We start from the raw sequence: 26,022 nt of genomic DNA, 5'->3' as shown, positions 1-26,022 counted from the left end.
GGGCTAAGAAATGCCTTTGCCAAATGTTTTCTAGAACAACTTTCAGGGCTATTATACATATATTTATATTTATATATATATATAAATATATATATATATATATATATATATATATATATATATATATATATATATATATATATATATATATATATATATATATATATATATATATATATATATATATATATATATTACGAATGTGAGGGCTTAAACACCAAATCGGATGAAACCTATATATGGGAGCTACAGCTATATCTGCACCGATTTTCTACGAATTCGATGTACTTCCTTCTAGACTAAATTCGGTCGGATATACGGATATACCAAAATTCAGGACTTTTGGACTGATATTGGCCATTTGGTGCACAATTAACCCGAATCGGTTGAAGATACATATGGGAGCTTTATCCAAATCTGAACAGAACTTAACAAAATTTGATACACTTATTTCAGAGCTGTATCTGATATCTGAAGTACTGGTTTCTAGGATGAATTCAGTAGTAATTACCAAAATTCGGTCCACTTGAGTTTATATTAGTCATTTGGTGCACAATAAACTTGATATCGGATAAAGATATATATGGGAGCTATATCCTTATCTGAACCGATTTCGATACAATTTGACAGAGGTATTTTCGAGCAGTACCTGATGTCCGATACCAAGTATCATTCTTGTGAAATGCAGATGCATGTGAGGGACTTAAAACCCCAAATAGGATGAAACATATATATGGGAGCTATAGCTATATCTGAACCGATTTTCTTCAAATTTGATGTACTTGCTTCTAGACTGAATTCGGTGGGATTCACCAAAATTCAGGTAATTTTGACTTATATTGGCCATTTGTTGCACAATAAACCCGAAATCGGTTGAAGATATATGCGAGCTATATCTAAATCTGATCCGATTATCACCAATTTCAAAAGGGTTCGTCCTTGGGCCAAACAAATATTGTTTGGAAATTTTCATCTTAATCTGATATAAATGCGGCCTGCATTTTGTTCACAAGAATACATGGAGGGACGGACTGACATGCATAAATCAACTCAGAAAGTGATTCTATGACGATCCTCAAAAGTAACTATGGACCTGTTAAGAAAATTTTCTGTATTAGGCTGTAGTATTCATTTCAAACTTCAAATGCCAAATGTGAAACAATTCCGGTGAATTATGTCGCTAAAATCATATAAATACCGAATATTAGGAGATACCGTTATGTGGGGGCTTTACGAAGACGTGGACCTGTACAGACAATTTTCTGTCTTAGGCTGTAGTATCCATTTCAAACTTCAAATACCAAATTTGAAACAATTCCGGTGAATAATGTCACTAAAATCATCAAAATACCGAATATTGGGAGGTATCGTTATGTGGGGGCTATACGAAGACGCGGACCTGCACAGACAATTTTCTGTCTTAGGCTGTAATATCCATTTCGAAATTCAAATACCAAATTTGAAACAATTCCGGTGAATAATGTCGCTAAAATCATCAAAATACCGATATCGAGAGGTACCGTTATATGGGGGCTATATGAAAACGTGGACCTACATGGCCCATTTACGAACTTAACTTGCCTACTGAAAAAACAAACATGTGTTCAAAATTTTAGCCATCTATCTCAATTCGTTTGAAAGATAACGTGATTACAACAGACAGGCGGACATCGCTATATCGACTAAGAATTTTACGCTGATGAAGAATTTATATACTTTGTTGGGTCTGAATGGAGTATTTCGAGGAGTTACAAACGGAATGACAAAGTTAATATACCCTCCATAGTATGGTTGAGGGTATAATAAAGGGTATATATATTCAAAAACTTCAAATTAAGTGGTATGGAGGCTAAAGCATATAGTTGATATACATTGAATAATTGTTAGCAGAAAGTTTTCTTCCCACTGATTCATCAACATATCATATATATCAGCTCCTCGGTAGAAAAAAAAAACAAAAAGTCGGCGGGTGTTAAAAATAATTTATTTAGTGAAGACATCCTGATTTTATTTTGACTTTTACTTTTTTTGCAAGATGTTTACTGAAAAATGAATGTTGTTGAAATATAAAACCCTTATAAAACCAAAACCTATATTAACTAATTTCCGAGAACTATTCAACTCATTTGCAACAATTAATACTAAATTACAGCAAATAGCAATTTCAATACCAATCACATTAGAATACGACAAGTACTTTAAATATTGTGACTTTGAGAAAAATAAATTGAAAAAGATTTCATCAATGGTTAAATTGACTTCAGTTGCAAGCCAACACTTCTGAACAAAGTATAGGTTTTTTGAACTGAAAAATCGTAAGATGAAATCAAAATTTAAATAAAAATAATGTTGAATTACGGACCAGCAACGCGGTCCGGGTCAGTTAGTTACTCATGTACAAACCTTAAACTCTTTTGGTGATTTGATCTACATACTGAACATACTCAAATCCACTTCGAATTTTGGTTGCGAAATTATAAGAACATTTGCAGCGAATTCGGAAAAAGTACATGTCAAATTACATTGAAATCGGTTCAGATTTGGATATAGCTCCCATGTATATTTTTGTCCGATTTCATGTATTTGATGCACTAAACACGCTGTTTACGCCACGTTTCAATGAAATTTGGAATGTGTAATGGAATTTGTCTAAAAAATTAGTTTCCCAAATTATATTGAAATCGGTTCAGATTGGTATTTAGCTCCCATATACATTTTCGGTTGATTTCATGTATTTGATGTACCAAATATTGAAATTGGTTCAGATTTGGATATAGCTCCCATATATATTTTCGGCCGATCCGTTGCACCCAACGCGACATGTATAGCCGATTCCAATGAAATTCAGACAGAGAGACGAAATTTGGTACCAAAAAATTTGTCACATTATATAGAGATCGGTTGAGGTTTGGGTATAGCTCCCTCATACATATTTCGGGCGATATCATGTATTCTATGCATGAAACACGATATGTATGTCCGATTCAAATGAAATTCAGAAATTGTGGCGGAATTTGGTTACAAAATAAATTTGACAAATTAATTAAAAATCGGTTAAGATTTGGATATGACTCCCATATATGTATATTCTCGGCCTTTGCATTGACCCACAACGCCTTTGCAATGGTATTGGGCTAACTGTAAAAAACTACGCAACAATTTTATTGAGGATACGATTATTACGGGGAAGTATGTTGCTACCTCGAATTCTCTAATTGCAACAGAAGTGCCACTTAACTTCAAAAGATTGCAGTTTCTTACACACTTGGCATTTGCTGTGAAACTAATAAATCTAAAGGACAAACCCGCGGACTAAATTTGGGTACCTGCTTTTCTCATGGTCAGCTGTTCCTGGCATGTTAATAAATCCGAAGGACAAACCCTTCGTGTATGCGACTAAATTTTGCATGTTCCTGCTCTTCTCATGGTCAGCTGCCCTGCGAGCTTTTGTTTGCTTACCCATTAAAGTACTAAAATAATCACGTTTTTAAAATGTTTGTATTTGTTTTATTTATTTTTCTAACCAGCAAATATTCGTGTAAAAAATTTTGAATGCATATAAAATCAAAAGTGGTAGCGAAGCGCACAGGGTTCATCTAGTTATGTATAAAGGGAGATTTTCACTCAGAACTTGACCGCCCTGTTCAGGTTACGTTGCGACGTTAACTTTCAAAACGCCATTACATTATATTTTTAGCTCTGCTTTCATAATCTGGTGGATTTGTGTTACAAATTTTCGTTATCGATTACTTGCGTTAGCTCTGTAGTAAACTAGTTATAGAATCACATTATTAATTACAAAAAACATTTGCAAAAATTCGTTCAGCGGTTTTTGCATTATTGAGACATTAAAACAAACATAAACATTTTTCATTTTGAAAATATTTTGAAATATGGACTAATGCTGAAAATGTTTTTATTTCGGTTTTTTCCATATTAAGGACAAGGGCATTTGTTGATGAATATTTAACAATTTTCTGTTTTGAGTTTAACTTTTATTGACCCATTGAAAATTGGAATAATTTATTCTATATAGATATGGGTGATACAAATTAAATAATTCCATTCCTTCGTTCCACTGTATGTCTTTTAATCGTTATTGAATATAGCTCATACTAACTTTAGGGATTGTGTATTTATATTAGTACCATAACAACATTGATAACGAGTAAACGATTCAATTAAAAATTCAAAATAGTAGTGTAATTCTTACCTTTTTAATTCAAAATTTAATGTTCAACATTTAGGTTTATTTATAGTCTTAGGGAATAAAGAATATCCTTACCACATAACACCTCATATGTTTCTATTAGATTTGAACAAGAATAGTATAGTGCTATTGTTGTTGGTAAAAATTGACAATGGGAGCTTTTAATTTTCTTCGCTAAGGTGGAACATAAGAAGAATAAATATTATAGACCCCAATATAAACCAGCTATAAAAGCGTGGAGTGGATTATGTATATGACCGACGCTTTTAATAGCTTTGAATATAAATGATTAAGGTTTGCATTAGTAACACTATATTATGATATAGGTAAATGAAAATATAGACAAAGAAATATTCTCACCGCTTATCATCGGAAAAATTTGGATCTATGTCGTTTCAGGGGTATGAGTGAAAATGTAAATGGCACTCAATTCTAAAATGTTAAAAATATCAACAATATCAACATCATTATGATATTTAGGACTTAAAACTCAAACATTTTCTAAATCATCTTGGTCAATGCTATGATTTGAAGTCAGACTTCTTGATCCATTTGCGGTCTTCATATTGAGAATTACACTACTTGCGATTCCGTGAAACTTGAAAGTCCGAGTTCAAGAACCAGATGCTCTTACCAGATATAGGCAATATATGTATTGTTTGCTATCCAACAAGTGGTCACATGATGGGGCCGAAGGCCGGCTACTTACAATAACTGTTAAATTTAGAAAACATACCCAGAATAGGTATTAGCAATATTGTCGCATTTTGGAAAGGTAAGAGTGTCACCTATAATTTGGCATACATTTTTTGGGGTCTTTTTCGACTTTTTGGTGGTTTTATAAAAAACCCGGGTCTAAAAAATCGATAATTTGACTATAACTTCCAGAACTATATTGTATATATTGGGTAAGTGGATCCGGGACTTGAACCCGGAATTTCGGGTCAAAATCTAGGATCCCGGGTCCGTCCTCCGAAAAACATAGTTTCCCGGAATCAGGGTAAAAATACCTACCACTGGAAATATTTCAAAAAAATTAAAGAGTTTTTACTAAACTAGAGTTAAGCCTTAATTACAGACAATACAAATATGTTTGTTTGCTGCCTTAGGACCCGCTGCTGCAAACAACATTTTTTCTTTTTTGTCAACAAGAAGGAAGGTCTGCCAACTTTTTTTAAACTTCCGATGTCGCTTCTATGCCTTACCGTAATACCATTTTTGAAATGACGGCGATGGCGACTTGCACATAACGTCGACGACGACGAGAAACTACAACCGCAATTGGGCCGAATATGTTTTGCTCGGTTTATTTCCGAAAATGAATTAGAAAATTACCTAGTTACAATAAATGTTGTTGGTAAATGTTTTTTTCGAAAGGATTCTTAATAGTTATAAAAAATAAAACTCTACGCAAATAAAAGTTGAGTCAAACGGGAAATAAATGAGTTATATTTGTTCCATACAGATAACCGACATATCAACCCGATAGAAACAACCTAACAGCAAAACAAGCGGTAAACGAACTGCGATAAAAATTGCATGTTTGCGAGTTGTCGCGGTCTCTGTATCCGTTTTTAAGAAGTAGTCAAGGTATTTATCTTACATATTATTAAATACTTTAGATGCCTCTGGAGCGATAATGAACTTACCATTCTCATTAGATTTATTTGAGGGTTCTTCTTGTTCCCGATGACTGGTTATTAATCCAAAGAAATCAAATACCATGAACCATTTGTCAATTGATATAATCAAATTTAAACAATTAAAATCAATTGAACTCCTGATGGCAGCAATGTCTTCCTTGCGGGGCGAGTAGCTCGCTGTTGATCTGTATATAACTAGATTGTCAGCAGATATCTTTTGATTATTTAAATTGATATCATCTAATACTTTAAGAGTTTTAAACTTTTCTTCTCGTTTTATAATCGATGGTTTCACTAACTTGTTAAGGTTTGAAGGTGTGGAACCATATACTTTACATGCACATAAATTTGTCTTCTTTAAAAGGTCAGAGCAAGAACTTGATTTTTGTTTTCGAAAAGTGAACTGCAGTTCATTCATGTCATTACAGGAGTTTATCATTTTTCGATACTTAGATGCTACAGGACATTTCAAATCTTCCATGATAACAGAGCGAAGCAAAATTTCAAATTCTTTCTTTTTTCCAGCAATATTTATATTTTTAAAGCTAAACTCTTGAAATGTGAGTTGGATCAATGATACTCTGTGCTCATTACGTAAATCAAATTTTAGAATTGGGACGGAAAACTGTACGCTTATCACTTGGATATTTGATGATTTTTTTGCACAAAGATTTTCTCTTACTTCGAGATATCTTTCGTCTTCATTCGACGTAAAGAACCCTTCTGCCAGTACAATATTTGTAGCGTAATTCAATGATTCAATCAGCTGTTCGTATTGGTACTTTGACAAGGAAACGTGCAAATTTTGGGTAACACTTCCGTCTACCTGTAAGAAAGAAATGTACAGTTTTTAAATTAGTAATTGAAAAGGAAAAGTATTGTACGATCATAACGATAACAATCCTTAAAGTTTAAAGTGCAGTGTGTTTAACTACAAATCAGATGATTGTTTGTTTAATCCCAGCGACAGACAACATAGAAGGGTGCATTAAAATGATGTATAAGGTGATTTCAGCAGTTCTGAATCTTAAGAAAAACTTACTATACTCTTGAAAAAATAATGGATATTATTAACCAAAACGTAGAATTATGCTAATATAACAATCAATCAAAAGCAAAATAACAAAATAAGGTGTGTGCTCAAATATACTCTGGGTTTACCTAAGCCTTCATGTAGATTTAGGGAGAATCACTGCGTAATTCCATCCGGTATGGGGAATGCTAAAATATAGGTTTATGATAAATATTTCAAGATGTGACAATATTTTGTTCCAAACAAACATAAAGTACCCATTCCATATATTTGCATTGTATCCTGGTATATACTAGAAACGGTGGGGCGTTTCCTCCTTAATTTTTGTGTTATGATTATTTTTAAAATTAAACTTTTTACGTCAGTGCTTCTTGGTTTTTAGTTTGACGATCTATAAACTTAACTGTTAATTTTTTATTTCAATATGAATGTTGTATAAAGTTGTTGTTACAACTATTTTTTTATACCCTACACCACAAGGTGGTCAGGCTATTATGTCTTTACGCATTTGTTTGTAACAGGCAAAAAAAAAATCACATTCTAAGTCTGTCCGTCTGTCCATGTATTTTTGTAAACAATTAGGCCTGAAAATAAGTATGCCAAATTTGATCGAAATCGGTTCAGATATAGCTGTAGCTGTCATACATATTTTTCATCCGATTTGTTACCCACAGCCCTAATATGCACTCCGTAACAACGATATTCAGGAAAATATATCAAACACAGCTCAGAAATCGAGATCGGTTCCGATTTGGATATAGCTCCCATATATATTTTGATCCCATTCAAATTAATTTTGCACCAAATGGGCAATACAAGTCCGAATTTAAAAGATACAAATGCTTCGACATATTTAGGTCTTTGAACTTTAAATTATAGTTATAATCATAGCGTGTATGATTGAGTTCTCCCATAAAAACTTTTAATTGATATGTTTTTATTTTTTTAATTGATATGTTGATACGAAGTGTTACAGCAATCTATATTTGCCAACAAACTACCATCAAATGTACATCAATCAAAAAATATACAGTACAAAAACAACAAAAGTACAGCAGCCATATTAGTGTACAACAACTATATAACAGAACGAATGCAAAACGTACATAAAGAATACGCAACGCCAACAGCCAGTGCAGTAGCAGCAGTGGCTAGCAACCAGACCGAGATGTTGTTAAATTTTGTTTTTGGTCTGCTATATCCGATCACAAACTCTAACCAGAATCTTTTTTATATGTCTTTATCTCAGCGAAATTTTTAATTCCAGTAGTTGTTATTTTTAGGGATATGGAGTTTGGGTGTAATTATAAAATGGGTCTGGCCCTAATACATGACAACATTACATACATCTATTAGTATATAGGCATACCACATCATAATGGTTAGCAAGTTAGCATTCTAAAAAATCATATTTTTCAACTTGTTTCTTAAGATTTTGAAATTTATGGTTTTTGAAATTATTTTAATTCTTGATATTATTAGCTAATATATAATGTGGAAAATTTTCAAATTATATGAATTAAACACTACATTACAGCAAAAATAAGAACTACTACAATTTTCGGGTGTCATCACGTTTTTAATTTACTTTCTTTTATAGTTTTACAATAAGTTTAGTCGTTATTTTTTGTATAGATGAATATAGGGTGCTGTAAGCGGGACTGCAACAACTTAGGGCAACTTAGGGAGTAAAAGTGATGAAAATACATCAAGAAAGATTTCTGAAACACAAAAGATCTACTTAATCGGTTTAAGAAAAAATATTAAAGCTATATTGAACTATTAATAACAGACCCAAAACAACGAGTTTTGCCAACGAAATACAACAAATATCTACATACATGCTCACGTACCACGGACCACTAATAACCATTTGGAGCTATTATTTTATTTGTACCTAACAATTCTATGAGTATAAATCAAGAACACATAGCCGAAGACTTAATTCTGTGTAAATTTTGCCATTGAAAACAGAGTTAAATCTATATATATATACACTGGTGGCCAAAACTAAAGCAACTTAAATCGCAAAGACAATAAATGTCCTGTAACTTTTACAAAAATGAACGAATCGTAATTATTTTTCCAGTTTTAAATGAGGGGTTTAATTCACTTTCAAGAAACTAAAAATAAAAATACAAAAATAAGTTTGAACGAAAAATAATATGTGGAAAACTAAAATGACCCAATTTTTGCTTGGTCAAAACTAAAGCAACTTTTGATTTTTTATTTTAAAATAATTAAATTTTGGCTAGTAGTCGATAGCATAACCATTATTTTTGATAGCAGCTGCACACCTACGAGGCATTGAATCTATAACACGCTCAATTTGATCCTTGGGTGTGCCTTCCCAGGCACTCCGAATTCTTTATAAAATTTTGTGCTTATTTATTTCCGAATCTCTCTTGATCTTCATATCTACGATACTCCAAAGGTTTCCTAAGGAGTTTAGGTCAGGTGATTGTGCCGGCCATAACAAAACATGAATTTTTGACTCCCGCAACCAATATTTGACAAGTTTTGATACAAGTTTGGGATCATTGTCATGCTGAAACACCCAAATCAGCCGAATATTTTACTCAGCGAAAGGGAACAACGTGATGTCCAACACATCTTTGTAAACAAACCGATCCACAACTTCCTTTATTTTGTGGATAGGCCCAAGTCCATAGAAAGAAAAAACAGCGCCACGCCATTTTTGACCCTCCCTCATGCTTCACTGTACCTTTGCAACACTGCGGCTTGAGTCCTTCATTTTTTGGTCTTCTCACCGTAAAATTTTTCACGTCTGAGCCTTTAATATTAAACGTAGACTCATCCCAGAAATAATGTTTTTTCCATTGAGCTTGATTCCACTTAATATTATCGTTTCCGAAAGCCTTTTTGATTTTTTCAGATATAAATGGTTTTTTGATGTCTTACGGGCACGCAGACCAGCTGCCACTACTCGTCTACGCACTGATCTCGAGCTTATATCCAATGATTGCTCCCTCACCAATCCTGTTGAACTCTTAAATAGTTGTTTTTTATTTCTCTCACAATTTGTGTATCAGTATGGGCTGAAGTTCTTCACGGCCTTCATCCGTTATGGACTGTTACTACTGATCCAGTTTCAAAAAACCGACTTAGTGCACAGACATAATTATGAAATCACATAAATATTTATGAAATATTTCTCGGAAATCATTTTCTGTGATATGTTGTTTTGATAATCACTGATAATTTGCTGTTTTATTCAGGTATAGTATTTGCTTCTAGCCATTTAAAATTTTTTTTGGCAGTACTTAAAAAACGAAAAGAAAAACACATACTGTTGTAAAAAACTTCTCAAAAAGGATTTATGACAAGCGAAATTGTCGAAGGAAGCAAAAAGCGATAAATATCACAGTAAAAACCACTGAAATTGCAGCGGTTATATGAATGTACAACAGAGTTGCTTTTGTTTTGTCCAAGCCAAAATCGGGTTAATTGACTTTACCAAACATAATTTTTTATATAAAAATGAATTTTGGTTTTATGTTTTAGGTTTTTAAAAAATGAATAAAGTACCTAATTTAAAACAAGAAAAACTTTCTCATTTTCTTAATTTTTGAAAAAGTTACAGGGGAATGAATGTCCTTGTAATTTCAGTTGCTTTAGTTTTGGCCACCAGTGTATATATATATATATATATATATATATATATATATATATATATATATATATATATATATATATATATATAAAAGTTACGTTAGTTACTACGCTTATAACTTAAGAACCGCTGGACTGATTTTAACGATTCATACAAATTCGGAATTTTCTCCTGTCCGAAAAGGATAATATCCAAAAAAATCGCGTAAAAATGTTTAAATGATACATTAACATTCTCATTTTGACTTTTGAAATATACAATAGTAATGTTCTATTTTGCATGATTTTTTCCATTTTGACTTACTTTTTTTCCAATGTACATTTGTAGTGTTTTTTATATATTATTTTTGAATTCGAATATTAATACCAATTTATTTAATTGACTTGATTTCTTGAGAACTGAAATTGATGTCGGGTTACATGGAAGTGTAGTACCGAATTATGTGGTGGCGAATCGAAATAGATGATATTGAAATAATTTAACACCAAAGCTAAAAGATGATTACTTTTTCTAAAACGCTAAAAAATCACGAAAAAAGAGATCTCGTTTCAAAAATTCTCAAATCGGGAAAAATCGAAAAAAATTTCATTGGAATCGGATTTTAAAATAATAATACATTCTATTGATAAACTTTGTAAGGATCTTTAAACATTTGCTGTAAAAAATCAGCGAACAAGTTGAAAATTTTTCAAATATGTAATTCTTCTTTTGTCAATTTTTTTCAATTTGTATTATCATATTGAATTCAGTGGATTTTTTTGTGAACAAAATAAAGAATATTTATTTTCACTATATACAATTTTTCAACAAAATAATGAAATAAGTGCGAAATACGATGTTAACTGACATCTACCTTTCAACTCCAGGGCCAACATCGTTCAGCTGGAAGATGTGAACACAGACAAGACAAACAGACAAAAATTACCGAAAAAGCCTAATGGGGCTCATTTCAAAGCGTGGACCTACTTCTTTCATGTGACAATAATCCGTCCAATGAGAGCTCAAAATGCAAAATTTTTTGGGAGTACAATCAGTACAATCAGCTATGAAAAAGTCTGTCCGCTAACCTACCCAGAGAAAAAATGTCAACCAGTTTAATGGTTAAAACATTTAGCCAATTTAAGGAGGGATAGAAGGCGACTGTATAATGGGGTCAACAAGACCAAACTACGTACGGACTGGGATGCCTATAATCCGCATCCTTTAACAAGTACAACAGTGAGATCAAGAAGGCCAAGCGCACATCTTGGGTATGCTTCACGGAGTCGATAGAAAGTGTCAACGATGCCTCAAGATTTCGTAAAGTCCTTTCGAAGGATCCTAAATCCATAGGAAGTATAAAACTGACTGACGGCGCATGGACTGACTCTGGACTAGAAACTCTTAACCTGCTAGCCAACACACACTTCCCTGGCTGCATCGACACGGCAACCAATCGGCAAACCGATCAAGTGCATCGTGATCATACGGCTAGAGACCAAAACCTGGCAGACAGAATAGTAAGCTTACCCAAAATTAAGTGGGCTATAGACACATTCAAGCCTTTTAAATCTCCAGGACCAGACGGTATTATTCCCGCTATGATGCAGCGTGTCTCAGCGTCAATATCCCCAATACTGAAAGCTAAATCTGTTGAAACAGCCCAACACGATGTCGTAGGGTATATAGAGAAGAACATGAATGGCTCCTTATTCAACTTGGCTGCCTTCCTCGATATTGAGGGAGCCTTCAACGACGTCACGATAGAATCCATTCATAATTCACTATCAAAACTTAAGGTACCCCAACTCCTCATAGACTGGGTTGATACCATGCTTAGCAGCAGAATCATCAACTCGAGCATTCGGGAAACATCCGTCAGGAAATCGGTCACTAGGGGCACTCCGCAAAGGGGTGTCCTATCACCATTACACTGGCTTTTGGTTATTAACAATATACTTATAGATCTAGAGGTAACAGGGACGAAAGAAGTCGCATACGCTGATGACGTTGTCCTATTAATTGCCGGGAAATTCCTGTAAACAATCTCGGACCTAATGCAAGGAGCTCTAGTCACCCTATCACGGTGGGCGCGTCGCAATGGACTAGGCGTGAACCCATCAAAGACAGAGCTCGTCCTTTTCACGAAAAGACGTAAATATCCTTCATTTACACCACCGAGACTAGATGGATTCACTTTAAACCTCTCACCAGAAGCCAAATACCTTGGCACTATCCTTGACCGCCGATTAAGTCGGAAGAGGAACACCGAGGAACGAGCTAAGAGAGATTTGCACTCTATTCCTGTAAGAACTCCATAGGCAAAAGCTGGGGCCTCAAACCACACATCATTAAATGGATGTATGAGTCAACCATTCGCCCCATTCTAACCTATGGATCTCTAGCATGGTGGCATTCTTTGAAGAAGTCAACCTACTCACGACACATTAACAAAGTTCAAAGAGCCGCATCCCTACTAATAACGGGTGCCTTCAGGAGCACGCCTCAAGCAGCACTGGATACTCTACTGGGCCTAAGCCCGCTAAATATATACTAGGCGTGAACCCATCAAAGACAGAGCTCGTCCTTTTCACGAAAAGACGTAAATATCCTTCATTTACACCACCGAGACTAGATGGATTCACTTTAAACCTCTCACCAGAAGCCAAATACCTTGGCACTATCCTTGACCGCCGATTAAGTCGGAAGAGGAACACCGAGGAACGAGCTAAGAGAGGCTTGCACTCTATTCCTGTAAGAACTCCATAGGCAAAAGCTGGGGCCTCAAACCACACATCATTAAATGGATGTATGAGTCAACCATTCGCCCCATTCTAACCTATGGATCTCTAGCATGGTGGCATTCATTGAAGAAGTCAACCTACTCACGACACATTAACAAAGTTCAAAGAGCCGCATCCCTACTAATAACGGGTGCCTTCAGGAGCACGCCTCAAGCAGCACTGGATACTCTACTGGGCCTAAGCCCGCTAAATATATACAGGCATTCAAGAGTGCTCTTCGACTCAGAGAACTAAGTGAATGGCGCAGTCAACCCTTTGGACATTCTGCGATTTTAAGGCGTGTAAGGAATGTGGGAGAGATAGCCTATGCAAGTGACTATATTTCACCACGATTAAGCTCCTACCCACCTGACATACAAATATCTGATAGAGACACCTGGGCCCATAACAACCCACCTTTCCGTGGCATAGCTGTTCACACCGACGGTTCAAAGATGAAGTGTGGTAAGGGAGCTGGTGTCTTCTGTGATACTCTCTTCTTTAATGTTCGTGAATTCTACAAGCTTGGAAATAACTGTAGCGTATTTCAGGCAGAAATCGTTGTGGTCATAGACCTGCTGGTCACGAGGAGCATTGAGATCAGCGGTCCGGTGACTATATATGTCGATAGTCAAGCGGCACTGAAGACCTTGAGTTCCTTTACTATCAAGTCTAGGGCTGTTTTGAACTACAGGGAAGCCTTGGAAAACACTGGGTTGTCCATCAAGCTCTGTTGGGTTCCTGGACATTATAACATCTTAGGTAACGAGATTGCAGACGAATTGGCCAGACTAGGATCCGAATCAACTACAATTGAAATATACAACTCGGTTAAATCACCACTGTGCCATTTCCTACAGGTTAATCACAGACATTACTCTGAGAAAATCCAACAAAAATGGATGGACAAAATGGGATGCACCATCCCCAAAAGAATCTGGCCCACATTCTCAGAGAAGAGATCAAGGTCGCTGATGTCATTGTCAAAACCTGATTTAAAACTTGTGGTGGGTATCATCACAGGTCACTGTAAGGTGAGGGCTATGACCTCGAAATGGGTCAGCGACGACACTGACTACTGTAGGATCTGTCAAGATGAAGAAGAAATCGAGACAGTCGAACACTTGCTCTGCCACTGCCCAGCACTCATTAATGTGAGACACAGGCTAGTGGGAGAACTAGTGTCACATGACCTGTCTTCTTTTTCTAACACTGACCCTATAGTAATCCTTCAATTAGCCAGAAGATTTAAGTGGCTAAAGACGACACGGCAAACTCCTCAGCCGTAGATCACATTCTACAACTTTATATTTTATCTTCACCTCTTCTACCAATCACTTTTTCCTCTTTTCTTAACATTCTTTTAGGATGAACACAATGGACCTATAGGTCTCCGAGTGGAGCGGTTGCCATATGGTAACCGCGCGTCCTTTAACCTATCCCATCCTAAAGTCCCCATTGGAGTATCCCCAAGTCCACTTTCACATCTTATGTGTGATCAGAAAAGAAAATTTTGTATTCTATTGAATTTGTAACCCCTAAGAGAATATTGGTTGGAAACGTAGATTTGGGATGTACATCTATATGAAATAAATTGTGAAAACATGAACAAATTATAAATATATGAAAGTAGCACAGGACCGAATATTTGTTGAATCGTCATTGAATTGTATTATGATGAAAAATATGGACTTACAATTTAATAAAATTAATTCCCATCTTACGGTAATGGGTGTAAAATAGTTATATATTTGATTTGGACTCTATTTGTCATATTGGATTATAAAGGTACCTCCTGATTTTACCATATTTCAAAGAATTTGGCTAAAAATGTATATTTGGGGTGGAAATCTTACACAAAAATTTCAACATATCTACAAATTTGAGAATTGTCTATATGTAATAGTACCCCCTCAAGTCCACCTTTTGGCGGACAAACAGACCGACATGGTTAGGGGGACTTATGAGGACTCTAAAACACCTGGGGTGCTAATGGGTATAAAATCATTATAATGGTTATTCTTATTTCATCCAGCCCTCAATTGTGAGGTGTACAAAACACAGTAAATTCCAAATTACTGTTCATTTGACTGGAAAACTTTGCTACGATTTTTAGCATACTAAAAATTAATTTGATCCCTTACGTGGGGATAAGATTGATATATACTTTTTAATGGATTTGTATAGCACATCCACACATTTGAAGTCCACGGTTTAAATATTGAAGCCCACGGCTTAAATATGGGTACAAGTGTTTTAAAACACTTGTAATCGACCAGTACGTGAACACTTATATCAGTCATATCTGTGAATAATTATGGTTTGGCAAATAGACAAAAACTACGGGCCGGCAACGCGGACCGGGCTTTAGAAGTACAAGTCTAGACTAAGTACATTTCAATACAAACCTTTTATATTGCTAGAAAGTCGTAATGAAACACATCCACATCTGTCGACCATTTTATGCCCACCTGAATTATATTATAACCCTAGAACGGTATGGGAGACCCTGTACATGTACATATAAAGAAAATTTTGTTGCTAGAAATCGTGATTGTTTTTGGCTTATTTTATGCAGTAATTTGTGAAATATGAAGAAATAAATGAAAATATATGAATGAAAGTGTGTAAAGTAATATGTGATATAGTGTAAGTTTTCCTAAACATTATAACTACATGGAAATCAGGATTTTTACATTGATTTCGGCTTCAGATGATCCATGCTTACATCATAATATCATATCGGCTTCACCTATGACAACTCATGTCTGTACCCAGTGCACCCCTCCTCCCCAAATGCAAACACTCCCGGCTGTAGAATAACGTGCATTTGGTATAAACCTCCACGAATCCCAATTTGTCAAATAGATCTAGGATAGGGCTTTCAGCTTCGGTTACGCCAACTTATCATTCTCTTCTGATTTTGCATCTCGACCCGATACTTGACCCCAACTATGATCTCTTGTGTAGGAACGCCATATTGCTTCTCGATTGTAATGCAGCAGATTAGTACTGTAGATACCATAGGCCGTTACCAACTTTTGCTGAAACAAGCTGTAGACAGCTCTACGGAAATATTACGGTAGTGATGTGACATCCACGAATTTAGTACTAGCAGGTTGTGTTAATGATCCGATGGGTGATTTCAGAAAGAATCTCTGGATTAAATGAAGTTTCCACTCAGAATGAGATTTGTCAGTAATTAACTGAAAACGAAGATGTTACATGATCTGAGCAAGAAGTTAGTATATTCAGTGGTAAAAAGGTCCTCAGTTGTTCCATTCTTGATAGAGGTTAATTTTCTGGAGAAGAGGATGTTGGGACTCATGGATGTCGGAGATTCACTTAGCTGTCTTGGTGGTACAGTTGCCAAGGAGTAATGGAGTCTGTAGTGTGAGAAGAGCTCATGTCTGAAATAGACCTTAGCACACGGCAAGATCGGAGGACGATAAAACTTCAGGATTACAAGTTTAAAATTGAAGCAGACCTGGTAGTCTTAACGTGGTCCCGGATAATCTTTCCAAGACGAATTCTGATGATAGATGGTTATCTCTATAGACCAATCGAACACCAATATTCAATTGTTCAATTTGAATATTTTCATTTTGACTTTTGGAATGTACAATAGTAATGTTTTATTTTGCACGACTTTTTTTTAATTCTGACTTACTATTTTCGAATGTACATTTGTAGTGTTTTTTTTTTAATTCTAATATGATGTGTGATATTTTTTGGGGAGTTAAAAGCGGAAACGGACATATATTTTTTATTGATTGGTATTTATGTATAGATTTTATGTATTTATTGGGTAAGTGTAACTATACGATTAAAATCATTTCAGAAGAAGATATGAACAATAAGCTATTAACAAAAAAATCAATATTTTATTGTGTACGAACGGTTTTTCATTTTGATTAAGTTTATTTAATTGTCTCGATTTATTGAGAACTGAAATTGCAGGCGGGTTACATAGAAGTGTAGTACAGAATCATGTGGTCGCGAAAATGAATAGATGATGTCGAAATAATTTAACACGGTCACACCAAAGTTAAAGTATAAATACTTTTTCAAAATCGCTAAAAAAACATAAATAAAAAAAGAATGTAATATCTTTTGCAAAAATTCTAAAATCGGAAAAAAATCGAAAAAAAAAAATTTTTCAATGGAATCGATTTTCAAAATTATAGTACAAAGTTCATAAGGACCTTTAAACATTTTCTGTAAAATAAAATAATAAATGTAAAATATTTTTTCCTTTCTTTAAAATGAGTGCGCAATTCGATTTTAAATGCGATCTTTCATGTGTAAAATTGGCTTCTAGCTTTCAACTCCATTACCTACATTGTGCTTTAGCTGGAAGATGTTAACACATTTAAATAAAAAAATTGACTGACAAAGCTTTATATGCTCATTTCAAAACGTGGACCTACTTCTTTCCTATGACAATAATCCGTCCAGTGAGAACTCAAAATGGAAAATTCATTGGAACTGCAATCAGTGAAATAAAGGGGGCAAAATAGTAGAGCGAAATGGACATTTTGTAAGAAAAGGATTTCAATCCTTCCCGAAATTCTTCCTAAAATTTCAATATACCTTAAATCGCTTTTGCAGCATTAGGGTACAACCCGGTAATCACATAAATATTTCAATTTTCGAAAGGGCCCATCTTGGTCTAGACCACATTCATCAATTGATTTGGATAAAAAAATATATTTAGGCTATTCAGGGGTAGATAACCGTTGCACAGTGGGGTGAGATGCCCAAAAACGGAGATTAATTCAGGGAAGCATGTTATCGCTCTGAAATTTTGCTCAGACATTCATATTACCTCTAATATGTTTGGCATTAAAAATGGGACATATCGGCCCACGTTTCGGTAAGGCCCCGTAATTTCAAACGCAATCATGAGTATCTTGACATTTTGAGTTCTGAGCGGACAAAATCTCTCCCTGCTAAATTTTGTGAAGATAAATCCCCTATTAAGTATTGACCGTATATAACGGCTCTTCCAAATTTTATGTATTTTGGGAATTTCTCCCTGCAAAATATATAATGGTACTTCCTAATACTAGGTATTTTGAGGGTTTCATAGAGAGCTTTTTACAAACTTATTATTTCGTATTTTGTTTCCCAATGGATGGATGGAAATATTACAAAAATTGCCTATATAAATCCAAAATTTGAGTTAAGCCAAAAAAAATATTTATCCTTTGTAAAACCTTCTAAATCTGAAGACAAAAATACTACATATTTTTCTGAGGAAACGAATAACTACAAAAAAAATTATACAAAATTGGCTGGCATACGTATACAAAATTGGCCTTCCTATCTGAAATAGACTAAAACCTTATAATATATTTAGAAAAAAAAAATATATGTGACTGACATTTAAAAAATCATCCTTATCATCCTCCTTTACATCTCTCTTATTGTCTTAAATTGGATCATCAGTCAAAATTGAGGGGAAATAAATAACCTCACCACTGATTTTTTAAAGAGACTGAAATACTTTTATGTATAGTTTTATATATAGTTTAGAATTCCAGTTAATGACAGGATAAAACCCCAAGAGAAACTTCTATAGAAAGACCAACAAAAAAAAAAAAAAACGAATAAAACAGAGAACAAGATCAAAGTACATTCACCGCAAAATCAGTTGACTATTTTCACCATTTTTTAAATTAAACAAAAACGGCAAAAAAGGGCACGAGTTTTTTCTCGATTATGAAAGATGACATTCCATACTAAAATACAACATTACAATTATAAGACCTTCTCGATATTATTTTTCTAAAACTCCACATACTTATCGGATATGGCGAAAATATGGTAATATTTTGAATTAATTTTTAAAATATTTTTACTTCATTATTTTTAAAACTTTTTTATTCTAAAACAGTGATAACTACCGATGTTTCAATTTTAAAATAATAACTTTTGATGAAAAACAACTAAATTATTGCACTTCAAAAAAACCAAAGACAAATTTTTTCCTTCTTCTTGCGAAAAAGTGAAATATTTCTTAACTTTGCCACTATGTAATTAGAAACCTAAACAACGTATGACTTTGAAATTTTCGGTACTGAATAGAATTTAGTGTTCTATAATAGTTTAAAAACATTTATACCAAAAGACGAACATTTTTCAATTAATCTCCGTGTTTTGTGATTTCACCACTCTGTGCGTCGTACAGATAATTGTCCACATAGGCATTTATTTAAGTCTAATCAAACCATGTTTACGTTAGAACTTTTTGTAGGGTTAACCTACTTTGAGAGGATTTATTTGAAGTAAAAGTAATGGATATGACAATTTAAATCCAAATCCAATTGGTTAACCCTCATATATATAAACGTACTGTTAGTGTACCCCCATGTCAACTTTCCCAACCAATGTGCGGTCAAAAAATAATATTTTTTATTCTATTGAACTTGCAAACCCCAAGAGATTATTGGTTGGGAACGTAGATTTGGGATGTACATCTATGTGAAATAAACTGCGAAATGTGAAAAAGCGACTCCGTCAGTTGGAAATTGTGGCAGAAACAAGAAAAAATACGAATATTAGAAAGTATCACGGGACAGAATATTTATTTAATCGCCATTGAATTATATTATGAAGAAAAATATGGAATTAAATCAAATCTTATGGTAATGCGCATAAAATAGCAATTATCTTTGACTATTCTGAAATCATTCTGTCATCTATTATGATGTGGACAAAGCTACATACCACACAGAACGTTTTCTAAAAGTTGGAAACATAAACTCCAAATTACAGCTCATTTGAATGGAAAATCCTGCTAAGCTTTACCAAAAAAAAAAAAAAAAAAAAAAAACACACCCGAAATTGAGCAGGGTTTTCACCTGGGGCTATTTTAGATGTTCTATATCATATTGGTGTTTAACACTCAAATTAAAGCCTATGACTGAAAATTAAGATCAGGTTATTCAAAATATGTAAAACCGACATCTATTATAATTTTTGTTGTTGCAAAATGGTCAGGCTTAATCTCATTATTGTTGTTTTTATAAAAACAAAGTTTGTTTATTAGTGGAGAACGATGGTAATGTATCAGGGGGTAAGGCAGGGAATACCTAGGTTTCGGAAAGAGCCACCAATCCTCATCAGTTTCCTGATTATTTAAAAAATAACTTTTATGACAAAAATAATTTTTGCCATGAATATTTATTTCTATTTAGAAATTACTATGGAGTCAATACTTATAATAAAAATTGTCAGATCGGTGATTTCTTGTGCTTTAAAAAATATGCGTTAGGGAATTAATGTACAGGCCGGCAACGCGGACCGGGCCAGCTAGTATTTATGAATGAAAATATTCATAGAACACGAAAGGATCATACTAATGTTTATATCAGTATCGGACAACTCCTTCTGGTACCTTTCCCACAAAGGTCGACATTTTGAATAATTATAACTTACTAACTGGCCCTGTCCGCGTCGCCGGACCGTAGTTTCAGTCTTTAATGCATTGTTTTCAAAGTATAATAATTCACAGATCTGGCTCACATAAGTGGCACAATTTTAAGTATAAATAATGACTCGACTAAAAAGAAATAAATACGTATCGCAAAAATGTTAATACAATTTCACGTAACGGGCAATTTATAAAACAAGCAATCAATTAAAAATATGTCTGCAAACTTCGTATGTCACAATAGTTTTACCAAATATATATGGACTATCGGTCCACTTATTCTCTTACTTCCCCCGCTCAGGGTCATTCTCAAGTTATAGAATGCGTAATAATTCATCGTATTCCTAAGCTGTATCTGATACCTCGTGCCGAATGTCATGTTATAGAGTTCGTATTATGACTCTGAGATGCCTAAATCTGAAATCGGATGAAGTTATATGTGGGAGCTATATCTATATTGTTGCCGATTTGAAAGAAATTCGGCAGATGTTGTTATCACCAAAACAAGCACATAAAGACGAACTTTGGGAGGTCTAGCTCGTCCCTGTGATCTTTTGCATCAAACCATGCCATTGCACCATAGTGCGCCCTAAGAAAATCTCAGCGGACTGAACATAATGTCTTGCATAAACGCGGTACGAAAACTGAGACTTCGTTTACGCAAAAAATGAACAAAATTATTGGACTATACGTATTTAACTTTGGTAGTGACTAAAATCGCAAAACCAACATTTTATTTATTTCATTGAAAATTTTCTATGAAGACTGTATAAGTTCGATACGTTCCACCACAACTTTCCAATGCTCGATCAATCACGGATGCTGATTGGCGCACAGGCATCTCCTCCCCACCAACTCCCCTGGCGGAGACCGTAGTGAGCGGATCGTCGCTGGGCATTGGTTGTTGTCGGTAGGCTCACCTTGCTCTCATTGGAAGTAGTTGTAGTTGTAATTGTAGACAGACATGGGACCCTCAGCGGTCACTCAGAACCATTGCGTTCACTTGTCGCCAACACCATATTTGAAAAGAGGTAATTCTGTCGTTTGAAAAGAAAGAGTCACAATAAAGCATAAATTATATTTAGAAAAATACTAATTTATCTTTGTTTCATTTCTTGATTTTGTCTTTCTTTTTATCCTACTACACACGCGCGAATCACCCTCGCCTCATCCCTCAACTACACACCTCATCTCACATCACATAATAACTCTGGGGAGTTTTGTTATTGCTACCGCTGTCGAAGCCTTTCCCCCACTCCCCTGAGTTTAACATTTGGTCGCATCGAGCCGGATAGAAGCCATCCCTTTGTCATTGCTCCCTGTATTGCATGAAGAAATCACTGGATTCTCTTTCATCACTATAATCAACACTAAGAAACAGGTACGTAAATTCAGATTACCATTTGAAGTGAGCTACCCGCGGTTTCTTAGTGAATATTTAAATTGTTTCGGTTTGGTCGAATCTCAATTGCTCTACGCGCGTGTAACATATGAAATACAGTCCACTCTCGTCTTTGCATAAAAAAAATATTTTTCATTGTACTGATCAACCTACGTTGCGTTGATCATACAATTGCCTTTCGTTTGGAAAGAAGTCAGTTGGTCGACTTATATCAACACTTCGTGTGTTAATTAAGTTCATTCCCCTACAACAAGTAGTTCTGTCGCTGTAAAAATAATTAGATTTCTTTGTACTGATCATCCGTCGTCGCGTTGATCATACAAAAATATTTGGTGCTCTTGTTTCGCTTCGTTCATTTGTTTCGTTTTCTAACTCTCATTTCAAATGAACACTTTGTGAGAAAAGAAAGTCTCATTTGACAAAAAATTGTTCCCCTCGTTGTTGCCCTACTCCCTCGCCTTAGTTGAAGAAAAATTTGCATAACCACAGCATACATGCACATTCTTTTATATTAGGTCGTTTGGTTTATTTGTTGTTCAATTTCTCACCAACCAAACGTTCGCTGTTGTTATCCCCCTTCACGTTTCAAAGGTTGAGCCCTTTAACGAGAATTGTTTGTTTCTAATTAACAATAACAACACTCTTGTAATAACAGTGCATCTATCTGTCGGTTGAGTACTTTGTCGTCGTCGCCAACGCGCATCTATTGTTGTTGCAATTCTTCTTCGTTTGTTTCTAACCATCGATCAATTCTCACTTGAGAATTTGCATTGCCAAAAAATTGCAACAGAAATACTTCATCATTCCACGCGCCCTTGTTGGCGTCGGTTTGATATACAGTAAAAATAATAACAAATTGTTTTGATCTCCAACTCTCACAGTTGGATTGTTTGTTGCGTCGCTTGTTGTGTGGGTGCGTAGCTGCTTACGCATAGTCATTTCTCTGCCGACGTCGCTTGTGTTTTATTCCTCCTTGTGCGATATCCGTTGTTGGTTCGACACAGTGGGGTAAAACAGTAAAAATTGTGAATTTTTGTAACTTATCTTAGAATCTATTTTTTGATAATATATTGAAATATTATCAAGTGGTTGTCAACGCGGCGGAGAATCAAAAATGTTTTGATAGTAGGATCTAGTGCGATTCAATTCAAACACATAAATTTGAACTGACACTTAGTATCCAAATTAATTTCCTTGCAAGCACATGAACTTGAAGGAAGCCGCCTAGATAGTAATTAAAACTCTTGGTTTAGCCACTACAAAAGACGACTGAATTTTCTTTATTTCTGGCTGTCTTTATATACATAATTTCTTAACATAATTAATTAAAATGCTATTGATAAATGCTGATATAAATTAATTGTAATGTAGGTCGGCTACTAGTAGACATTAAATGCTATGTAAGCAAAATAAATAAATGTGTTAAAGAAACTTAAAAACATTGCAAAAGTGAATGAACCAATGGCCAATGAACTAAAATAAAGAAAATTAACTGTAACAATAAAATAGTCCAAATATGTGATATAATAATGCTGTATAAGCAGTTTAAAACTTATAAATATGTAGGTGTGCTTGATTTTTGTATTTATTGTTTGTTTTGGTTATTAAATCTAAAGTATGTTTATAGAACAATAAAAAAAAATATTTATGTATGTTTTAACATTCTCCGCCGCGTTGACATTGTTCAAGTAATGTGCCTGGGTTGGATGCATGTGGGAATGACTCCATTGTAACATCGATTGTTGATTGATGAGATCTTATAGCTGGTGTAGGTATGAATTGAGATGGCTTCTTAAATTTTGTGTGGATCCTCCAACTCAGCAGGCCAAGTAAAATAAGAATGCAGCAAGCTAAAGATGCGTAGCTAACTGCATGATGATGTTGATTTGATGAGTGAATTAATTGTGGTAGGTGTTTTAGAGTTGATTCATGCAACTGTTTTTGTATATTATCCAATTCTTCTTGATGAATCTTGTAAGAGGTGGTATTGGTATTTGTTGAAACCTTTTCAATTTCCTCTTGTCGACTTATATATTGAATGCCTTTCAATTTTACATAGGATGTATGTAAACTACTGGAAGCTGCAAAATGTCCATGTATCGTAACAAATTTGTTTTTTATTACGCAGTTGGGACCAATTTCCATTATTCCGGAATTTTTAATGATGATGAGGTTGGTTTCAGATCCGCATACCATTGAAGATTCAATATTGGCTGTAGTAGCAAAGATCCATTTATTTTGATGATGTAATTGACTCCAAACTGCTGTTCCAGTAATTTTGTGAAAACGGCAATTGCTAGTTGATTGGTTATTGAAGATATTGATCTCGCAAGGGTTAACAAGTGCATTTTTCTTGAGCTTTGACTGCTGATTTCTGCAAATATATTCATCATCGTTTGGTTTGAGGCAGCTTGAAATATCCTCTGATTTGACAAGAATATATTCTTCTCTATGTGCATCGGTAGATATGTATTCCGTTTCTGGTTGAATGGCGATTAAGGTGTCATTTTGTATTGTTGGAACTGCAACTATTTTGAACAACTCAAAAAACTGTTGGTTAACTAAGGGTATCTTCACTTCAAAAATGATTTCATATTTTGTAACTGCCCCTTTGACACTCATAAGCTTATAAAGTTGAATCAAATTGTCACCTGATGTTGGCAAAGCATGTGAAATTGGAAGATTAGCCTTAATGACACTAATTTCTTCTTTCAATTGATGAGGAGCCAATAACAGGGGACTTATTTTTCCATGATGAGTATCAGTAAGTACATTAATGATTTCGGCCTGTGTTCTCTGTAGATTTATTGCGGATAACATCAAATGCGTTGATAGAAGTCCAAACAGTTGAGAATTGTTGAATTGGGCGGATTCTTCAGCTAGATCGTTATTGTGTTTGTCAATCATTTTCAAAATCTCCCGTATTTTTTGATGAGTGTTAATCTCATCCTGTTTTATAACATTAATAGTTAAATCAATTATTGAAGTCTGATTTTTCAATAGACTAATTATGTGGTCCTGTTCGCCTTTTGCCTGGTTGATAGTCTTTGACATTTCTTCCGCATAGTCCGTATCAAGAACGCCAAAAAGTGAGTGCCCAATATTCCCAATTATGTTGAATGGAGATCTTTTTACACGTTTGTTGATGAATAATTCTTTGTCTTGTAGTAATTCATTTTTCGTCTGCTTCAGGTTGTTTACAAAAATGTTGCACATCTCATGCTGATGCATTACATGGCACATTTGCTGCAACGTTTGTAAGCCGGATGCCAATGACTCTATTTCCGAAACAAAGGGCTTTAAGTCATAATATACTAACATCTTCCATTCTGGCGTATTCAGTTTCATTGTTCCTAACCCTTCAAAATATAATCCCGGATCATTGTGAAATTGTGTAACTTTCAAATTGTTGCACAGGACCATAGGTATTAGGAACAATGTTAATAATACTGATAGTATTATAGGACTGTTTGCAATTCTCACTCTTTTTGCCGGAATGGCATCTCTTCCATGTTCATCTGTTACCGGCTTTTTCTTGTGGGAAATTGTGCTTTCTTGAGTTGTATCTTTGTCAATTATAGCATTATCATGATCTTCTGGAAACAGTGGTGCTAGTCGATGGATGGCCCGCTTGAATACTCCGGTTGGGGTTTTTATTTCAGCAACTCTTACAGCTCCGTCATCACCGAAAAATACGTTAAGAACTCTCCCTAATGGCCACTTCATTGGAGGTAGATTGTCTTCCTTTATAATGACCATATCTCCTTTTCTAAGATTGGGCGTTTTGCGGACTTCACTGCAGCTTCCCATAAGCCTCCGAAATGCGGAGCTCTTGGTGGAATGAAATGGAACTGTATGCCCTTGGAACTTGCAGCTGATAAAAGTAGCTCTTGCGCCTTT

At 34.7% G+C, this 26,022-nt stretch overlaps 1 protein-coding gene across 1 annotated transcript in view; it reads right to left on the bottom strand.

Annotated features, from left to right (window-relative positions):
- The window catches only part of LOC101896948 (intermembrane lipid transfer protein Vps13D), a 203,976-nt gene that overhangs the window by 27,570 nt on the left and 150,384 nt on the right, over positions 1-26,022 (bottom strand). Inside the window, exon 10 of the mRNA XM_059131498.1 lies at positions 6,536-6,679. Coding sequence (XP_058987481.1) covers positions 6,536-6,679 — 144 coding nt within the window. The remainder of the gene's footprint in view (positions 1-6,535; positions 6,680-26,022) is intronic.

The sequence above is a fragment of the Musca domestica genome, unplaced genomic scaffold (genome assembly GCF_030504385.1).
Source record: "Musca domestica strain aabys unplaced genomic scaffold, Musca_domestica.polishedcontigs.V.1.1 9, whole genome shotgun sequence".
In the NCBI taxonomy this organism is placed as follows: domain Eukaryota; kingdom Metazoa; phylum Arthropoda; class Insecta; order Diptera; family Muscidae; genus Musca; species Musca domestica.
Note: the sequence above shows the minus strand (reverse complement) of the source record. Positions and strands in the feature narration are given on the sequence as shown.